The sequence below is a fragment of the Bombina bombina genome, chromosome 8 (genome assembly GCF_027579735.1).
Source record: "Bombina bombina isolate aBomBom1 chromosome 8, aBomBom1.pri, whole genome shotgun sequence".
NCBI lineage: Eukaryota > Metazoa > Chordata > Amphibia > Anura > Bombinatoridae > Bombina > Bombina bombina.
In genome coordinates this window covers 171,225,279-171,245,014 of record NC_069506.1, presented here as the reverse complement: position 1 = coordinate 171,245,014, position 19,736 = coordinate 171,225,279, and the positions used below count along the sequence as shown (strand labels likewise).

Genomic DNA, 19,736 nt, shown 5'->3' with positions numbered 1-19,736 from the left:
ATTGACCCTCCTGCACTAAAAGGAAATTTAGTGGAAATTGTCTCCATTCTGAAAGTCTGAACTTTCAGAAATTTGTTAAAAATGTTGAGAACCAAAATGGGTCTGTAAGTACCTTCTTTCTTTGGAGCAATAAAAAGGTTGGAACAAAACCCTTGATTCTGTTCTCTAAAGTATGGGTCAGCAACCTTGGCAGCTCGTATTTTGGAACTACATTTCCCATGATGCTCGGACACTCTTTAGGCTGGCTGAGTATCTTATAAAATATAGTTAAACAATATTGGGGGTGCCAAGGTTGCTGAACTCTGCTCTAAAGGGACCAGAGTAATCACTACCATAGATTCTAGGTCTGATACACATGACAAGAAAGCTTTGGCCTTTAAAATATCCTTTGGAATATGAGACAAGCAGATTCTTCCTTGAGAAGGGTGAGACCGAAAGCCTATGTTCAATACCTAAGGGTTGTGAACTGACTTCTCCCAAGCCTCCTGAAAAAGGTAAAATCTGTCAACCACCAGAAAATCATCTGGATTGGGGGCCGCATCTTAATGCATATTGGGAAGAAGGTGTAGCCTTTTTGAACAAGAGGATCCAGACTTCGTTAAGGAGTTGGAGGACACTGCCTTTTAAAGGCACTGAGGAAGAGGATCTCTGTGTCTTGAAATGAAAAAAGGAGTGAAAACATCCAGTGGGCTTAACCCAACCTTTAGTTTTTTATCTTGCATCAGGAAAACATAATTTATGCTTACCTGATAAATTCCTTTCTTCTGTTGTGTGATCAGTCCACGGGTCATCATTACTTCTGGGATATAACTCCTCCCCAACAGGAAATGCAAGAGGATTCACCCAGCAGAGCTGCATATAGCTCCTCCCCTCTACGTCAGTCCCAGTCATTCGACCAAGAATCAACGAGAAAGGAGTAACCAAGGGTGAAGTGGTGACTGGAGTATAATTTAAAAGATATTTACCTGCCTTAAAACAGGGCGGGCCGTGGACTGATCACACAACAGAAGAAAGGAATTTATCAGGTAAGCATAAATTATGTTTTCTTCTGTTATGTGTGATCAGTCCACGGGTCATCATTACTTCTGGGATACCAATACCAAAGCAAAAGTACACGGATGACGGGAGGGATAGGCAGGCTCATTATACAGAAGGAACCACTGCCTGAAGAACCTTTCTCCCAAAAATAGCCTCCGAAGAAGCAAAAGTGTCAAATTTGTAAAATTTGGAAAAAGTATGAAGCGAAGACCAAGTTGCAGCCTTGCAAATCTGTTCAACAGAGGCCTCATTCTTAAAGGCCCAAGTGGAAGCCACAGCTCTAGTGGAGTGAGCTGTAATTCTTTCAGGAGGCTGCTGTCCAGCAGTCTCATAGGCTAAACGTATTATGCTACGAAGCCAAAAAGAGAGAGAGGTAGCAGAAGCTTTTTGACCTCTCCTCTGTCCAGAGTAAACGACAAACAAGGAAGAAGTTTGGCGAAAATCTTTAGTTGCCTGCAAGTAGAACTTGAGGGCACGAACTACATCCAGATTGTGTAAAAGACGTTCCTTCTTTGAAGAAGGATTTGGACACAAGGATGGGACAACAATCTCTTGATTGATGTTCCTGGTAGTGACTACCTTAGGTAAGAACCCAGGTTTAGTACGCAGAACTACCTTGTCTGAGTGAAAAATCAGATAAGGGGAATCACAATGTAAGGCTGATAACTCAGAGACTCTTCGAGCCGAGGAAATAGCCATTAAAAACAGAACTTTCCAAGATAACATTTTTATATCAATGGAATGAAGGGGTTCAAACGGAACACCCTGTAAGACGTTAAGAACTAAGTTTAAACTCCATGGTGGAGCAACAGCTTTAAACACAGGCTTGATCCTAGCTAAAGCCTGACAAAAGGACTGGACGTCTGGATTTTCTGACAGACGTCTGTGTAACAAGATGGACAGAGCTGAAATCTGTCCCTTTAATGAACTAGCTGATAAACCCTTTTCTAAACCTTCTTGTAGAAAAGACAATATCCTAGCGATCCTAACCTTACTCCAGGAGTAACCTTTGGATTCGCACCAGTATAGGTATTTCCGCCATATTTTATGGTAAATCCTTCTGGTAACAGGCTTCCTAGCCTGAATCAGGGTATCAATAACCGACTCAGAAAAACCACGTTTTGATAAAATCAAGCGTTCAATTTCCAAGCAGTCAGCTTCAGAGAAGTTAGATTTTGATGTTTGAATGGACCCTGTATCAGAAGGTCCTGTCTTAGAGGTAGAGACCAAGGCGGACAGGATGACATGTCCACTAGATCTGCATACCAAGTCCTGCGTGGCCAAGCAGGTGCTATTAGAATTACTGATGCTCTCTCCTGTTTGATTTTGGCAATCAATCGAGGAAGCAGCGGGAAGGGTGGAAACACATAAGCCATCCTGAAGTTCCAAGGTGCTGTCAAAGCATCTATCAGAACTGCTCCCGGATCCCTGGATCTGGACCCGTAGCGAGGAAGTTTGGCGTTCTGGCGAGACGCCATGAGATCTATCTCTGGTTTGCCCCAACGTCGAAGTATTTGGGCAAAGACCTCCGGATGAAGTTCCCACTCCCCCGGATGAAGAGTCTGGCGACTCAAGAAATCCGCCTCCCAGTTCTCCACTCCCGGGATGTGGATTGCTGACAGGTGGCAAGAGTGAGACTCTGCCCAGCGAATTATCTTTGATACTTCCATCATTGCTAGGGAGCTTCTTGTCCCTCCCTGATGGTTGATGTAAGCTACAGTCGTGATGTTGTCCGACTGAAACCTGATGAACCCCCGAGTTATTAACTGGGGCCAAGCCAGAAGGGCATTGAGAACTGCTCTCAATTCCAGAATGTTTATTGGAAGGAGACTCTCCTCCTGATTCCATAGTCCCTGAGCCTTCAGAGAATTCCAGACAGCGCCCCAACCTAGTAGGCTGGCGTCTGTTGTTACAATTGTCCAGTCTGGCCTGCTGAATGGCATCCCCCTGGACAGGTGTGGCCGATGAAGCCACCATAGAAGAGAATTTCTGGTCTCTTGATTCAGATTCAGAGCAGGGGACAAATCTGAGTAATCCCCATTCCACTGACTTAGCATGCATAATTGCAGCGGTCTGAGGTGTAGGCGTGCAAAAGGTACTATGTCCATTGCCGCTACCATTAAGCCGATCACCTCCATGCATTGAGCTACTGACGGGTGTTGAATGGAATGAAGGACGCGGCATGCATTTTGAAGTTTTGTTAACCTGTCTTCTGTCAGGTAAATCTTCATTTCTACAGAATCTATAAGAGTCCCCAAGAATGGAACTCTTGTGAGAGGAAAGAGAGAACTCTTCTTTTCGTTCACTTTCCATCCATGCGACCTTAGAAATGCCAGAACTAACTCTGTATGAGACTTGGCAGTTTGAAAGCTTGAAGCTTGTATTAGAATGTCGTCTAGGTACGGAGCTACCGAAATCCCTCGCGGTCTTAGTACCGCTAGAAGGGCACCCAGAACCTTTGTGAAGATTCTTGGAGCCGTAGCCAATCCGAATGGAAGAGCTACAAACTGGTAGTGCCTGTCTAAGAAGGCAAACCTTAGATACCGGTGATGATCTTTGTGGATCGGTATGTGAAGGTAAGCATCCTTTAAATCCACTGTGGTCATGTACTGACCCTCTTGGATCATGGGTAAGATTGTCCGAATAGTTTCCATTTTGAACGATGGAACTCTTAGGAATTTGTTTAGAGTCTTTAAATCTAAGATTGGCCTGAAAGTTCCCTCTTTTTTGGGAACCACAAACAGGTTTGAGTAGAACCCTTGTCCTTGTTCCGACCACGGAACCGGATGGATCACTCCCATTGTTAACAGATCTTGTACGCAGCGTAGAAACGCTTCTTTCTTTATCTGGTTTGTTGACAACCTTGACAGATGGAATCTCCCTCTTGGGGGAGATAATTTGAAGTCTAGAAGGTATCCCTGAGATATGATCTCTAGTGCCCAGGGATCCTGAACATCTCTTGCCCAGGCCTGGGCGAAGAGGGAGAGTCTGCCCCCTACTAGATCCGGTCCCGGATCGGGGGCTCTCGGTTCATGCTGTCTTTGGGGCAGCAGCAGGTTTCCTGGCCTGCTTGCTTTTGTTCCAGGACTGGTTAGGCTTCCAGCCTTGCCTGTAACGAGCAACAGCTCCTTCCTGTTTTGGTGCAGTGGAGGTTGATGCTGCTCCTGTTTTGAAATTCCGAAAGGGACGAAAATTAGACTGTCTAGCCTTAGCTTTGGCCTTGTCTTGAGGTAGGGCGTGGCCCTTACCTCCCGTAATGTCAGCGATAATTTCTTTCAAACCGGGCCCGAATAAGGACTGCCCCTTGAAAGGTATATTAAGTAATTTGGACTTAGAAGTAACATCAGCTGACCAGGATTTTAGCCACAGTGCCCTGCGTGCCTGTATGGCGAATCCTGAGTTCTTAGCCGTAAGTTTGGTTAAATGTACTACGGCCTCCGAAATGAAAGAATTAGCTAGTTTAAGGACTCTAAGCCTGTCCGTAATGTCGTCTAGCGTAGAGGAACTAAGGTTCTCTTCAAGCGACTCAATCCAAAATGCTGCCGCAGCCGTAATCGGCGCGATACATGCAAGGGGTTGTAATATAAAACCTTGTTGAACAAACATTTTCTTAAGGTAACCCTCTAATTTTTTATCCATTGGATCTGAGAAAGCACAGCTATCCTCCACCGGGATAGTGGTACGCTTAGCTAAAGTAGAAACTGCTCCCTCCACCTTGGGGACCGTTTGCCATAAGTCCCGAGTGGTGGCGTCTATTGGAAACATCTTTCTAAATATTGGAGGGGGTGAGAACGGCACACCGGGTCTATCCCACTCCTTAGTAACAATTTCAGTTAGTCTCTTAGGTATAGGAAAAACGTCAGTACTCGCCGGTACCGCAAAGTATTTATCCAACCTACACAGTTTCTCTGGTATTGCAACAGTGTTACAATCGTTGAGAGCTGCTAAGACCTCCCCTAGTAGTACACGGAGGTTCTCCAATTTAAATTTAAAATTTGAAATATCTGAGTCCAATCTGTTTGGATCAGAACCGTCACCCACAGAATGAAGCTCTCCGTCCTCATGCTCTGCGAGCTGTGACGCAGTATCAGACATGGCCCTAGCATTGTCAGCGCACTCTGTTCTCACCCCAGAGTGATCACGCTTGCCTCTTAGTTCAGGTAATTTAGACAAAACTTCAGTCATAACAGTAGCCATATCTTGTAATGTTATCTGTAATGGCCGCCCAGATGTACTAGGCGCCAAAATATCACGCACCTCCCGGGCGGGAGATGCAGGTACTGTCGCGTGAGGCGAGTTAGTCGGCATAACTCTCCCCTCGCTGTTTGGTGAAATTTGTTCACATTGTACAGATTGACTTTTATTTAAAGTAGCATCAATACAGTTAGTACATAAATTTCTATTGGGCTCCACCTTGGCATTGGAACAAATGACACAGATATCTTCCTCTGAGTCAGACATGTTTAACACACTAGCAAAAAAACTTACAACTTGGTTATAATCTTTTTTAGCAAAAAAACGCACTGTGCCTCAAAGAGGTACTAACGATTAAATGACAGTTGAAATAATGAACTTAAAAAAAACAGTTATTGCATCAAACTTTAAAACAACACAACTTTTAGCAAAGGTTTGTTCCCATTAGAAAAAAACAACACTAATTAAATTTGTACATAAGAAAACAAAACAACGTTTTTTATACACAGTCACTATAAGAATTCTCACAGCTCTGCTGAGAGAATTTACCTCCCTTCAAAGAAGTTTGAAGACCCCTGAGATCTGTCAGAGATGAACCGGATCATGCAGGAAATATAAAAGTAGCTGACTGGAATTTTTTGATGCGTAGCAAAGAGCGCCAAAAACGGCCCCTCCCTCTCCCACACAGCAGTGAAGAGAAACGAAACTGTCACAATTAAAGCAAAAAAACTGCCAAGTGGAAAATAATGCCCAAATATTTATTCACACAGTACCTCAACAATGTAAACGATTCTACATTCCAGCAAAAACGTTTAACATGAGAATAGTTATTAAAAGGATTAGTGACCTTTAACACAGTAGTTCCGGTGAAATACCATCCCCAGAATACTGAAGTGTATACATACATGTCATTTTAACGGTATGGCAGGCTTTTCTCATCAATTCCATTCAGAAAATAAAAACTGCCACATACCTCAATGCAGATTCATCTGCCCGCTGTCCCCTGATCTGAAGCCTTTACCTCCCTCAGATGGTCGAGAACAGCAATATGATCTTAACGACTCCGGTTAAAATCATAGTAAAAAATCTCTGTCAGATTCTTCCTCAAACTCTGCCAGAGAAGTAATAACACGCTCCGGTGCTATTTTAAAATAACAAACTTTTGATTGAAGTCATAAAAACTAAGTATAATCACCATAGTCCTCTCACACATCCTATCTAGTCGTTGGGTGCAAGAGAATGACTGGGACTGACGTAGAGGGGAGGAGCTATATGCAGCTCTGCTGGGTGAATCCTCTTGCATTTCCTGTTGGGGAGGAGTTATATCCCAGAAGTAATGATGACCCGTGGACTGATCACACATAACAGAAGAAAGCTACATTACTTCCAGTGACTGTTGCAATAACACCACCCAGTCAATGACCAAACAAAATCTTTGCCTGTGAAGGAAGGAAAAGAAGTCTGCTTTATAATCGAATATGAGCAGTCTTGACCAAACTCAAGTGATCCTACATTTCTTCAAGGGAAGCTTCTTAGGCAAATTAGGTCAGAAATGTCACACTAGACTGCAGTACCGGCAGAAATGCATGTTACAAAGACAGCTGGATAAATCCTATAGCCTGCCAGCTGGAATAATTGACTGTGAAACTTTCTGTCCTCTAAAGGAATGATAGTCCACCTAGCATGGAGATACCATCTACTGCTGGAATAGCACTAGGAGGAGACAAAAGAGACCCTAACACACCACACTACCCATGATTATCAGACATACATATAGCAAAGTAGATGAGAAAAAAAATAAAGGCAGGAAAGATAAAGCGGGACAAAGAAGTGAAAAACAAGTAATACTGCCACCTGAATAAAAAGAAAAGTAGGGCCTTGTAGACTCCATCATGAAAGAAATTAATTCATCAGATAAGCATAATTTTGGTTTTCTTTCATCAGATGGTGATAGTCCACAAGTCATCATGAGTGGGAATAGTCCACTCCTGATTACTAGGAGGAGGTAAGACACCCCAAAACACCAGAGCTTTAAATCCCTCCCACTTCCCATGATCCTGTGACACACATAGTCAAGTAATAGAGGAAAAAAAAGAAAAGCGGGAAAGATAAAGAGGGACAAAGAAGTGCAAACAAGCCGCCACCTGGGAAAAAACATTAAGGCCAGGGCTTGTGGACTCTCACCATCATGAAAAAAATGAATTCATCATCAGGTAAGCACAAATTGTTTTCTTTCATCAGATGGTGAGAGTTCCCATGTTTGGGAATCAATACCCAAATGCACAATGGGGGGGGGGGGGACAAACCAAATCTGATCAATAGAACCCTCATTACGAAAGGCCCAAGAAGTAGCAACTGCTCCATTAGAATAATCAGTAATATGGTCAGGGGGAGTTTTCCCAGCAGCCAAATATGCCTTGCAAATTAAGGCTTTAAACCAAGCAGCTAAAGTAACCTCTGTAGTTTTCTGACCTATAGGGGGCCCAGAAAAAAGAACAAAAATAGACCAAGGAAGTCTGAAATCTTTTGTGAGGGCTCGTACAACATCCAAGTTGTAGAGAATGCGCTCCTGAGAATTCTTAGGGGCTAGACAAAAAGGAACTAAAATTTCCTGATTGATAGTATCTGTAGATAGCACCTTAGGAAGAAAAGAATAGATAGTGCTTAGAACAGTCTTATTTTGATGAAGTCTAAAAAGAAGGTTTGCATGACAAAGCTGAAAGCTCTGAGACCCTTCTAGCCAAAGAAATAGCTAGAAGAAAAACCTAATTTATGCTTACCAGATAAATTCCTTTCCTTCATGGCAGGGAGAGTCCACGACTTAATTCTTTACTGTTGGGAAATACAACACCTGGTCACCAGGAGGAGGCAAAGATACCCCAGCCAAAGGCTTAAATATCCCTCCCACTTCCCCTATCACCCAGTCATTCTGCCGAGGGAACAAGGAAAAGTAGGAGAAACATCAGGGTATAAAAGATGCCAGAAGAAATAATATAAAAAGGGAGCCGCCCATTAAAAATAAATTACGGGCGGGGTCGTGGACTCTCCCTGCCAGGAAGGAAAGGAATTTATCTGGTAAGCATAAAATGATGTTTTCCTTCCATAAGGCAGGGAAAATTCATGACTTTATTCCTTACTGTTGGGAAAACTATACCCAAGCTCCAGAGGACACTGAATGAATAACGGGAGGGAACAAAAAAAAGAGGCGGACCCTATTCTGAGGGAACCGCAGCCTGCAAAAATTCTCTCCTGAAAGTTGCTTCACATCAAACTTGTAAAATTTAGAAAAAGTGTGTAAGGAGGACCAGGTAGCCGCCTTAGAAATCTGATCTATTGAGGCTTCATTCTTAAAAGCCCAAGAGGAAGCCACTGCTCTAGTGGAATGAGCCCTTATCTTTTCAAGGAGGCTGTCGTCCCTCTGGCTCATAAGCTAAGCAGATGACACTCCTCAACCAGAAAGATAGAGAAGTCGTAGTAGGCTTCTGCCCCTTGCACTTCCCCGCATAGATGACAGAGGAAGAATGTCTGAATTCCTTAGTAGCCTGAAGATAGAACTTCAAGGCACAAAACTAATCTAGATTGTGAAGCAAACATTCCTTCGCTAAAGGAGGATTAGGACACAAGGAAGGAACAACAATTTCTTGATTAATGTTACAATTTGACACCACCTTAGGGAGGAACCCTAGTTTAGTGCGTAAAAACCGCCTTAGCATTAAAAACCAGATTAGAGGGATCACATTGCAAAGCAGAAATCTCAGAAACTTTGTGCGCGGAGGCATAGCCAACAAAAAAAAGAACCCTTCAAGATAACAATTTAATGTCAACAGTATGCATAGGCTCAAAACGGAACCTGCTGCAAAACACTAAGAATAAGATTGAGGCTCCAAGGTGGAGCCCCAGATCTAAACACAGGTCTGATCCTAGCCAGAGCCTTAACAAAGGACTACACATCCGGAAGCTCAGCCAAACGTTTGTGCAGTAACACTGACAGGGACGATATCTGTCCCTTCAGGGAACTAGCAGATCAGCCCTTCTCCCCTCCATCCTGGAGGAAAGCTAAAATTCTGGCAACCTTAACCTTATGCCAGGAAAAGCCACGGTTTTCACACCAGTACAAGTAAGTCCCCCACACTTTATGGTAGATACTACAAGTAACTGGATTACGAGCTTGAACCAGAGTGTTGATAATACTCTGAGAACCCTCTTTTGGGTAAAACTAAGCGTTCAATCTCCACGCAGTCAGCCTCAGAGAATCTAGATTTTGATGAACGAAGGGACCCTGTATCAGCAGATCTCTGCGACAAGGTAACCTCCACTGATGAGATGAGGACATCCCCACCAGATCCGCAAACCATGTCCTTCGTGGCCACAAAGGAGCAATCAGAATCACAGATGCTTGCTCCTGCTTTATGCAAGCCACCACACGAGGGAGAAGCGGCAATGGAGGAAAAAGATATGAGACTGAACCTCCATGGTACTGATAGGGCATCTATCCATTCTGCCTGAGGATCCCTTGACCCGTACCTGGGTAGCTTGGTATTGAGGCAGGATTCCATGAGACCTATCTCCGGCATCCCCCACTCGCTGCATATCTCTGCAAAAACCTCAGGGTGAAGAGACCATTCCCCTGGGTGAAAGGATTGCCTGCTAAGGAAGTCCGCTTCCCAGTTGTCCACTCCCGAAATGTGGATCGCTGACAGCGTACATTTGTGAGTCTAGTATCTAGTATCTGAGATACTTCTCTCATCGCCAAGGAACGTCTTGGTCCCCCTTGATGATTGATATAAGCAACCAAGGTTATATTGTCTGATTGGAATCTGAAACTGGGATGAACCCAGAAGGGGCCAAGCCTTCAAGGCATTGAAGATTGCCTGGAGCTCCAAAATATTGATCGGAAGGGAGGATTCCTCCTGAGTCCACAGACCTTGTGCCTTCTTGGCACCCCAAACGGCTCCCCAGCCAGAAAAGCTTGCGTCTGTAGTCACAATCTCATTCAGACGAGTCTCTGTTGAGACAGATCTGAATGGTAGCCGTTCCATTGTTTCCGCATGCATAGTTGTAAGGGTCTGAGATGGAATCTGGCAAAAGGAATGACGTCCATGCAAGAAAACCATGAGTCAGATTACCTCCATACACTGAGCGTCTCGAGGAGGCAAAGACATGCAGAAGTTAGCTTGCAACGTATCTGATCTTTGAGGAATATTCTCATGGATACAGAGTCTATTATAGTTCCCAGGAAATTCACCCTTGTACTTGGAGTAAGAGAACTCTTGTCCAAGTTTATCTTCCATCCATGTGATCAAATAAGACTGAGAAGGGACTCTGAATGTTCTTCCGCTAGACGAAAAGATGGTGCCTGTATCAATATATCGTCCAGGTAAGGCGCAACTGCAATACCTCGTGTTCTGGCAACGGCTAGAAGAGACCACAGAAACTTTGTAAATATCCTTGGAGCAGTAGGTAGGCCAAACCGAAGAGCTATGAACTGGAAGTGCTGATCCAGAAAAGCAAACCTCAGGTACTGAAAATGTTCTTGTAAATCGGGACGTGAAGGTATGCATCCTTCAGCTCTATTGTGGTCATAAACTGTCCTTCCTGAACCGGAGGCAGGATTGACCATATTGTTTCCATCTTGAAAGAGGGAACACTCAGAAATTTGATTAAGCACTTTAGGTCCAGAATTGGATGGAAAGTTCCCTCCTTTTTTGGAATCACGAAAAGGTTTGAATAAAACCCCAAACCTCTTTCTGCTGCAGGTACCGGGACAATTACTCCTAGAGAGGAGAGATCCCGTACGCAACCTAAGAAGGCAGCCCTCTTTTCTGGTCTTGTCGAAAGACTGGAGAGTAGTAATCTAACCCTGGGCGGAGGAGACTTGAATCATATCCTGTATCCTTGAGATACAACCTCCAGGACCCAAAGATCCTGTACATCCTGGAACCAAGCGTCTGAAAAGAGACAGTCTAGTCTGCCCCTACTCAATCCGATCCCGGATCGGGGGCCGCCCCTTCATGCTGGTTTGTTCTCGGCGGACTTCTGAGTCTGTTTAGACTTATTCCAGGAGTGAGCCAGCTTCCAAGTACTCTTGGGCTGCTCGAACTTGGAAGAAGACTGCTGTTGTTGCGACTTGTCAGCATTTAAAGAACGAAAATTAGACAGTTGCCGTCCTTTAGGACTATTCTTCTTATCTTGCGGTAGGAAGGCACCTTTCCCTCCGGTAACCGTAGTGAATAAAATCTTCCCCTTGAAAGGAAGAGAGAGTAGTCTGGATTTAGAAGTATTATCCACAGAAGAATACTTCAACCAGAGAGCCCGGCGGGCTAGAACCATAACCCCAGCAGCCTTTGCATATATGCGAATAATCTGCATATTCGAGTCACAGATGAAGGAGTAAGTAATTCTCAGTGCCTTAATTTCACTCCTGAATATCCTCGAGGGGAGTCTCCATCTCAATGAGCTTCGAAAGAGTGTCGCACCAGTAGGTAGCTGCTCCAGCAAACGCAGCTACAGCTGCCGCCGGTTGAAATAAAAACCTTGTATGTTGAAACATCTTCCTCAGAAAAGTTTCCATTTTTTTATCTATAGGCTCTCTAAATGAAGAATATCCTCCAGAGAGATAGTAGTATGCTTAGCCAGCGTGGAGATAGAGCCATCCACCTTCGGGATGGAGCCCCACAAATATAATTGAGAGTCAGGGACCAGGAATAATTTTTAAAAAGTAGACGAGGGGGAAAAAAAGTTCCTACTCTTTCCCATTCGTTACTAATAATGTTCGCCATCTTAACTGGCACAGAAAAATTCAGAGGGACCTTCCTATCTTTGTAAACCCTCTCTAATTTAGCCTCTGGAACCTCTAGAGTAGACAGAACTACCTTTAATAAGAAAAGCAGATGCTCAATTTTAAATGTAAAAGTAGGGTTCCTCTGCTGAAGGAGGTTTAATAACTGAAGTCTCCGACTACTCTCTGAAGCTACAGAGTTTAACTCATCCTCGGATAGCTGGAATATAGTAGCTAAATCCGACAAATATTTAGATGACTCTAGGTCAGGAGAACTATGTTTAACCTTTCTCTTGCGTTTGCTAGAGCTAGGTAAGGCACTCAGGGCCGCAGACACCGCAGATTGTAACTGCGCGGTAAAGTCAGCTGGAAAAAAGCCCCCTCCAGATGGAGGATTAGTTAAGCCGCGGGGAACCGCATGTGGAGCGAGTAATGTAGAGAGGGTAGTAATTTTTCGGAACCCAGATTCCTGAGAAGTAGACGCTTGTCTCCCTTCTTAGACTTTAGAACAGTGTTTAGGCAAATGGAACAAAATTGGGCAGGCGGGTAATCCACAGCCTCCTCACAATATAAACAGGAATTATTAATTAGTACAGAAGGAGCTGAACCTTCTAATGTAGTATCAGAGTCCTACATAGCTTTTTATATACCCACAGAAAGACAATCAAAAAGAAACACTTATTTAAAAAATGGCACCTTGATACTCCCAATGGCTGGGGCACTCACCACCTCCTAGACCCAGACAGCTAACCGTGAAAATGCTCTCCTCAGGAGTGATGTCTGCAGCAGGATCCTAGGAAATGAAAGAGACCGCACCTGGTCACGTGGCACGTAAGACAGGACTTCCCCTGCTATGAAAAATGGCGCCAAGCTATTATGAGCTACGCAACACTTCAAAAACAAAAGTGAAAACTGTTTGTTCCAAGCCAAAAACACACAGCCTATGAGCCTAAAAAAACTCACATTAAGCAGATATAAATCTCCAAACTGTTCAAATAATCTCCCTGAAGGAGATATTTACCCTTGATCCTATCGAGGTATAAAGGAGCCACACTATGACCCTGTATAGAGTTTTAAAATGTATATATATATATATATATATATATATATATATATATATATATATATAAAAACGGTCTTACCCTACAGGATCTATGCTGTGGAACAGGCACAGCCTCTCAAGTGTGACAGTCTTGCAGTAGCGCTTCTGACATGGACTTGAGAGTGCAGCAGCAAGCGGTGAAACTCGTCAACAATGATTGCTCAGGAGCTGTTAGCTACGGTCTGAATGGGTTTGCAAAAAAAAAAACTTTCCCTACATCTCCAGACTCTTTCATCAATAATCTCACTGAGAAATTGACATGATTACTTAAAACTCCAGTCCTTTCTCAAAGGGAACATACCCATACAGGACTATCCAAATCTTCTGACACTTCTCTGCCACCTCCAATAGTGACGATAGGCAAAGAATGACTGGGGGATAGGGAAAGAGGGAGGGATATTTAAGCCTTTGGCTGGTGTGTCTTTGCCTAGTCCTGGTGGCCAGGTGTTGTATTTCCCAACAGTAAGGAATGAAGTTGTGGACTCTCTTGCCTTATGGAAGGAAAATAACAGTTCAAGATAAAAGCTGAAGGTCTAAACATGCATCGGCTGAAAAGCAGGAGTTTGAAGAACCCTCAAAACCAAATTAAGTTTCCAAGGAAGAGAAACTGGACAAATAACAGATTTATTTTTGATGAGGGCCTAAACAAAGGCATGAAAGTCTGTAATTTTAGACATTTTCTTATGAAATAATATAGAAAGATGAAAGCTGACCCTTTAGTGAACTAGCCAATAAACCTTTATCTACAGAACTCAAGAACTGTAGGAATTCTAAAAGAATTTTAATGAAAACCTTTGCGAGAGCACCACACAAAAAAGGTTTTCCAGAGTTTATGATAAATACATCTGATAAAAGGTTTCCTATTCTGAATCAGGGTATCAATCACCATGCAATCAAATTAAGAGTTTTAAAATCTAGATAAAAGAATGGGTCTTAGAGAGAAGATCCTTTCTTAATGGAAGTCTCCAAGGCAGGTACGTAGACATCTGCATCAGATCCGCTAACAAAATGTTGCTTGGCTTGTTCCTGCTTGATTCTGGCAATCACTCAAACAGGAGAAAATGTAAATCAGATTGAACGACCAAGGGGCCACTAAGACGTCTATCAAACTCACCTGAGGTCACCTGAGGCAGTTTGTAATTCAAATGAAAAGCCATGACATCCATCTCACAATTTGGTTTAAAACTTCTCAGAGACAATCCTCCTGGGTGAAGAGACTGGGGACTCAGAAAGCCTGCCTCCCAATTGTTCACACCTAGAATGTGAATGGCAGAAGTCCTGCAATGACGGAACTCTGCCCCATTGATGCAGGACACTTATTCCCTGCTGATTGACATAAGCCACTGCTATGATATTGTCTGACTAAAATCTCAGAAATGTTTTGTGTATGAGGTTGGGACAATTCTAGAAAGCCCTGAAGAATTTCCAGAATATTTTTTTTGGAAACCTTGCCTCCTGACTTCCTATGCTCTTCAATCTAAAACCCCCCAGATCTAACAGATACATTTAGTAGATGGAACAAGAGGAATACCTGGCTTCTGCCATTCCTTAGAAAAAATTCAGAAACTGAATAAGGTACAGTAAAAAAAAAAAAAAAAATTGGCTTAGTAGTAGGATAGGATAGAAGACACAACCTATCATTAACGGGTAACTTAAGAGTGGCCACTCCTAAGGGAAGTCCCTGAAGAGCTTAAGACCAAAGAAGGAACACCTTAAAATCCTTGCAAACAACTGAACTGGATAGATGCAGGCAATCAAACTAAAACCTCACTTATAGAGTGAATATAATTCTTAAGTTTTCAGATAAACTCTCCAGGGAGCAACTCTCATAGGGTATAAACCGCTGCATACACTGATGCAGAGTAAAACCCTGTTTAGGATTAGCAGTAGACTCAGCACACAAGGTACAAAGCTGAGGAAGGACACACACTTGAAAATCCTTACAAAATAAACACAAACTAGAAGGGGTTAAAGCAGCAGAGGATCTCCCTTCTACATGACATTGTCCGTGGCGCTGCACTGACTGGGGGAATTTAAAAAAAATTAAAAATTGGCTTGGTCGGGGTGAGGTCACATGACATTTTCCCTCAATAGCCGCCTTCCTGCAGCTCAAGTAAGTCACACGTGATCTCACCGGCGGCGAAGCCTTCAATTGTGGCAGAGGTGCTAAAGCGGACTGAACTCTGTTGGAGATACTTGAAGAGCTCAGGTGAGTCACTGGCACTGCACAAATGTACTTAATATAAATAGCAGCAGCTGCAGCACTGAATGGTGCCTGGAGCCGCCTTGGCATGTATTGAGGACAAGGTGGGAACTCGGATGGTCCGTGTATGACGTGCACTCACTGACTGTAGTGTGGCGTGCTCATCATGCAGTCGCAGTGTCGATCTAAATTTTGAGGGCAGTCCCTAGCACAACCATTAGGGAACATTACAGAATACTGACTCAGAGAGGCAGAGAACCAGACTGCTACAGTAGCGGTCTGGTTCTCTGCCTCTCTGAGTCTGTATTCTGTAATGTTCCCTAACGGTTGTGCTGGCGACTGCTTTATGTGTGCTACATATGTGACTGATCCTTTAGCACATCTGGGGAATTAAAAGTTTATTTAGAGACAGTCTGTTACTTTACTTGTTTGAGTTAAACAAAGCCTTCCCTAGTGTATTTCATTTTGCTGGGATTCGTGGGAGTACCAAGTATCGGGTTACATTGTAGAGAGAACTGACGTAGATCAGAGTCTCATATTTGTGCCGAGTTCCCCTCCTGCTAACTGTGCAGCAGCAGCAGACTGGGGCCGCCTTTAGTGACCAGTGGTTGAGTTGTAGATTCTACGTTTTGACGCCAGCGGGGGGGGGGGGATGTCACTACATCAGCAATTTGTAAGAGCGCTGAGGTTTCCGGTCACTTAAACCTTCCTACAACAGGGAGAGCAGCCTAAGTAGATGCTGTTTGCTCCTTAGTCATCACAGAGCGCAGCAATAGATCCAAACCGGCAACCAAGGGGCTAAAGCAGCCTGTAATTGTGCTGCGTGTTGCTACAAACATACTTGGGCTAGAGAGACACATTTTTTTAAGAGATTTTTTTTTTAGCTCTTTGGAAGCTGATTGTACAGCACGTGTCTGTCATAGCCTGCATACTTACCGTCTGTCTGCCTTAGCCTGACATGCTCAGTACAGCCAGAGGTGCAGTTGGTTGGTATGCTCAATACAGTGTCTGTTGGTTGGTATGTGCCCATCTGTTTAATATCTGTCTCTATGACACAGAAATCAGTTTCATTAAGACTTATAAGCTCTCTCAATTTAACCCATTCCCAGGGAGAACCCTACATTATCTACCAAATTTAAGTATTTGTGTTTTTACCTGATTCCCAAGATTTACTTTAAAGCAGACTGGACCATCTGGATATGCAAATGGTACAGTATAAGGCAACACCAAAGCTTGCCAGCAAGCTGAAAACACCTGGCACTATACTGCCCACTCCTGTCGGACTGCACAACACGTATTAAGGTAACTGCCAGAGGGTACCCTTAAAGTCAACCACAGTTTATAAAATCCACGGGGGAACAAGGGATAATCCTCTAAAGTATACAAGGATGCCTGTATGTTAAAACTATTTGCAATTTTTACAAATGGGGACCAACAACTGATAACTATAGCTATCTACCAATATCTATAAATACATATACAAGTACAAAAGTAGGCATACTTAGTTTATATCTGTTGATGGAGAACATTCAACCGATGGCCTTTCTGGGAGAGGAGGCAGCTGGGCTGGATTTTCTACATTACTGTGCAAGGTGTTGGTTTCCCTAAAAACAAAAATAAAATAGTTTAATTCAATTGCTATGTTTCATTTATAAATGAACTTTTGTACAAAAAATGTGTGTGCGCGCATATATACTTATCGAATTAGGAATGTTCTAGTATTACCTTTATTTTAAAAATCACAAGCTTTTAAGTGGTTCTAAGGTGCTACTTTTCTTTGGTTCTCAATCAATACTGATCCAACAGATGTAATTTACTAATTATACATTGAACACTATGTCTTACCTTTACATTGTAACTATTGATATAATTATTATTAAGTTTAAAAAGTGGTATGATACATCATTACTGATCATTTATTTCTCTATGTTGTGTTTCTAAGCCTTGAAACCAATAATATTCTATATGCATATCTTTAAAGGGATATGAAACCCAAATAGAGAATACAGATTTAAGAAACTTTCTAATTACTCCTATTATTTTTTTTTGTTCTCTTGATATATTTATTTGAAAAAGCAGGACTGTAAGCTTAGGAGCCAGACCATTTTTAGTTCAGTACCTGCTAATTGATGGCTAAATGTAGCCACCAATCAGAAAGCGATACCCAGGGTGCCGAACCAAATATGGGCTGACTCCTAAGCGTACATTCCTAGTTTTTCAAATAAAGATACCAAGAGAACGAAGAAAATGTATAGGAGTAAAATTAGAAAGTTGCTTACAATGGCATGCTAGTAACTATTAACCCACACTTCGTAAACTAGTGAAGATAACTGGGGGAGGAAGACATCAGTCTGCACAAACACATATCCTTTACATAATTCATAATGAGATGCATCAGCTGTGAACAAATAGGCCTTAAAGGGACAAAAAACAAGTTGGGATAGAGACAAAATATATGTACAGGTGGCCCTCGGTTTACAACGGTTCAATTTACACCGTTTCAGAATAACAACCTTTTTTTCCAGTCATGTGACTGCTATTGAAAAGCATTGAGAAGCAGTGCATTTCTTAAACTAGCCAGTAGGTGGAGCTGTCCGCTTGTGTTGCAGAAAAGCCAAGCAAGCTGAAATTAAGCAGTTTAACCAGACCTGAGCTATCGAGTAGATTTCAAAGGAACAAGATCTTCCCGTCTATAAATCAGTCCAGATTGGAATGCACAGAAAGAACTGTTTGCAGAAAAATGCAAGTGAAGTCTGTGTTGTGTGATTATTTTATTAGGTTAATAATGCTATTTAGCAAAAGTTTTTGTTCATTTAACTTAGTTTAATTATATATTACGTGTTGTGTGATTATTTTATTAAGTTTATAATGCTGTTTAGCATTTAAAGTTTTCATTTCAAAGCTTTAAAAATAATGTATTAGGTGTTACTTATGACAATTTTGAGAGGGGCCTGGAACCTATCTCCCTCACTTCCCATTGACTTACATTATAAACTGGGTTTCAATTTACAACGGTTTCGATTTACAACCATTCCTTCTGGAACCTAACCCCGGCGTAAACTGAGGGCTACCTGTACTTTAATTACTTTACCTGCAAATTTATACTGCAGTGCCTCGCAATTAACCCTCACTATAACGCCACTAGAAGTAAGCTTTTTGCACGCGTCTGGTAGCGCTCGTATTACAAATTGAAAGTAAAAAGATTTGACTCTTACACTAACCCAATGCGCGCAAAAAAAGTTTAATGTAGAATATCTTGACCGCGTTATCAAAAAAAGTGTAAAAAAAACCCCACTCTCGCTTGTAAACCTTATCGTATATTCTCAAGAGTGCTAACCTGTCAGGAAAATATAAATATTTCACATTCCTATGTTCTCTGCATAGCAGAATAGTTTATTCATATTTCTATATATTTCTGATTTTTTTTTTGGTACAGTACATATCTTTACTTAGGTATAGGTATATTTACAGCTATATGTAGGAATATCTATTTAAAAATACTTAGAACATATTCTGCTATGTGCAGAACACTGACATTTGAAATATTTACACACACATACATTATATATATATATATATATATATATATATATATATATATATATATATATATAAAAGACAAAATGTGGCTGCACCTCACTGACGAGGCAAATGGGAAAATAGGAGGCCAAAACGATCGTCTGGGGTTGTCATGTTCCTTGTTCAGAGGAGAATTGCCTGGAATTCCGGGGCTGGACTGACCTTACTTGGCAGGATCAGACTGATATGCTTCAGGAAAGTTTTCCTCTGAAAAGCACAATGGTCTAAGAGAGGCTGCTCCTGGGTGGTAAATCTCCATAAAGTAGCTGATGAGCTGTTGTGCGTTCTTGGTAAAGCGCTTCTCTCTTAGTATGCAAATTAATATGACCCTGGGGAAGTCTCCCTATAGGTGATGGGGGAACCAGACGTGGACTCCTTGCCCAGTGTGCTTATAGGAATGTGGCTGCACCTCACTGACGAGGCCCATAGGAGGCCGAAACGATCGTCTGTGGTTGTCATGTTCCTTGTTCAGAGGAAAATTGCCTGGTATTTCGGGGCTGGACTAACCTTACTTGGCGGGATCAGACTGATATACTTCACACAAACACACACACATACACAAATATATATATATATATACACACACACACACACATACACACATACATACATACACACACACTACTTTTTGTTAAATAAAAAGGTGCCAGTACACCAAAAAAAAAGGTGCTGGTACTCATTGATTATTGATTGATATATTCTGCTCAGTAAATTTTACTAGTGGGAATATCACTCCTGGCCAGCAGGAGGAGGCAAAGAGCATCACAGCAAAGCTGTTTAAGTATCATTCCCCTTCCCATAACCCCGTCATTCTCTTTGCCTATGTCAATAGAGATTAAGTT

At 42.4% G+C, this 19,736-nt stretch overlaps 1 protein-coding gene across 2 annotated transcripts in view; it reads right to left on the bottom strand.

Annotated features, from left to right (window-relative positions):
• Window positions 1-19,736, bottom strand: part of PPP6R1 (protein phosphatase 6 regulatory subunit 1) — a 602,143-nt gene that overhangs the window by 11,584 nt on the left and 570,823 nt on the right. For both annotated transcript variants that reach the window (XM_053690700.1, XM_053690701.1), the window contains one exon: window positions 16,817-16,919. In XM_053690700.1, the coding sequence (XP_053546675.1) occupies window positions 16,817-16,919 (103 nt within the window). The remainder of the gene's footprint in view (window positions 1-16,816; window positions 16,920-19,736) is intronic.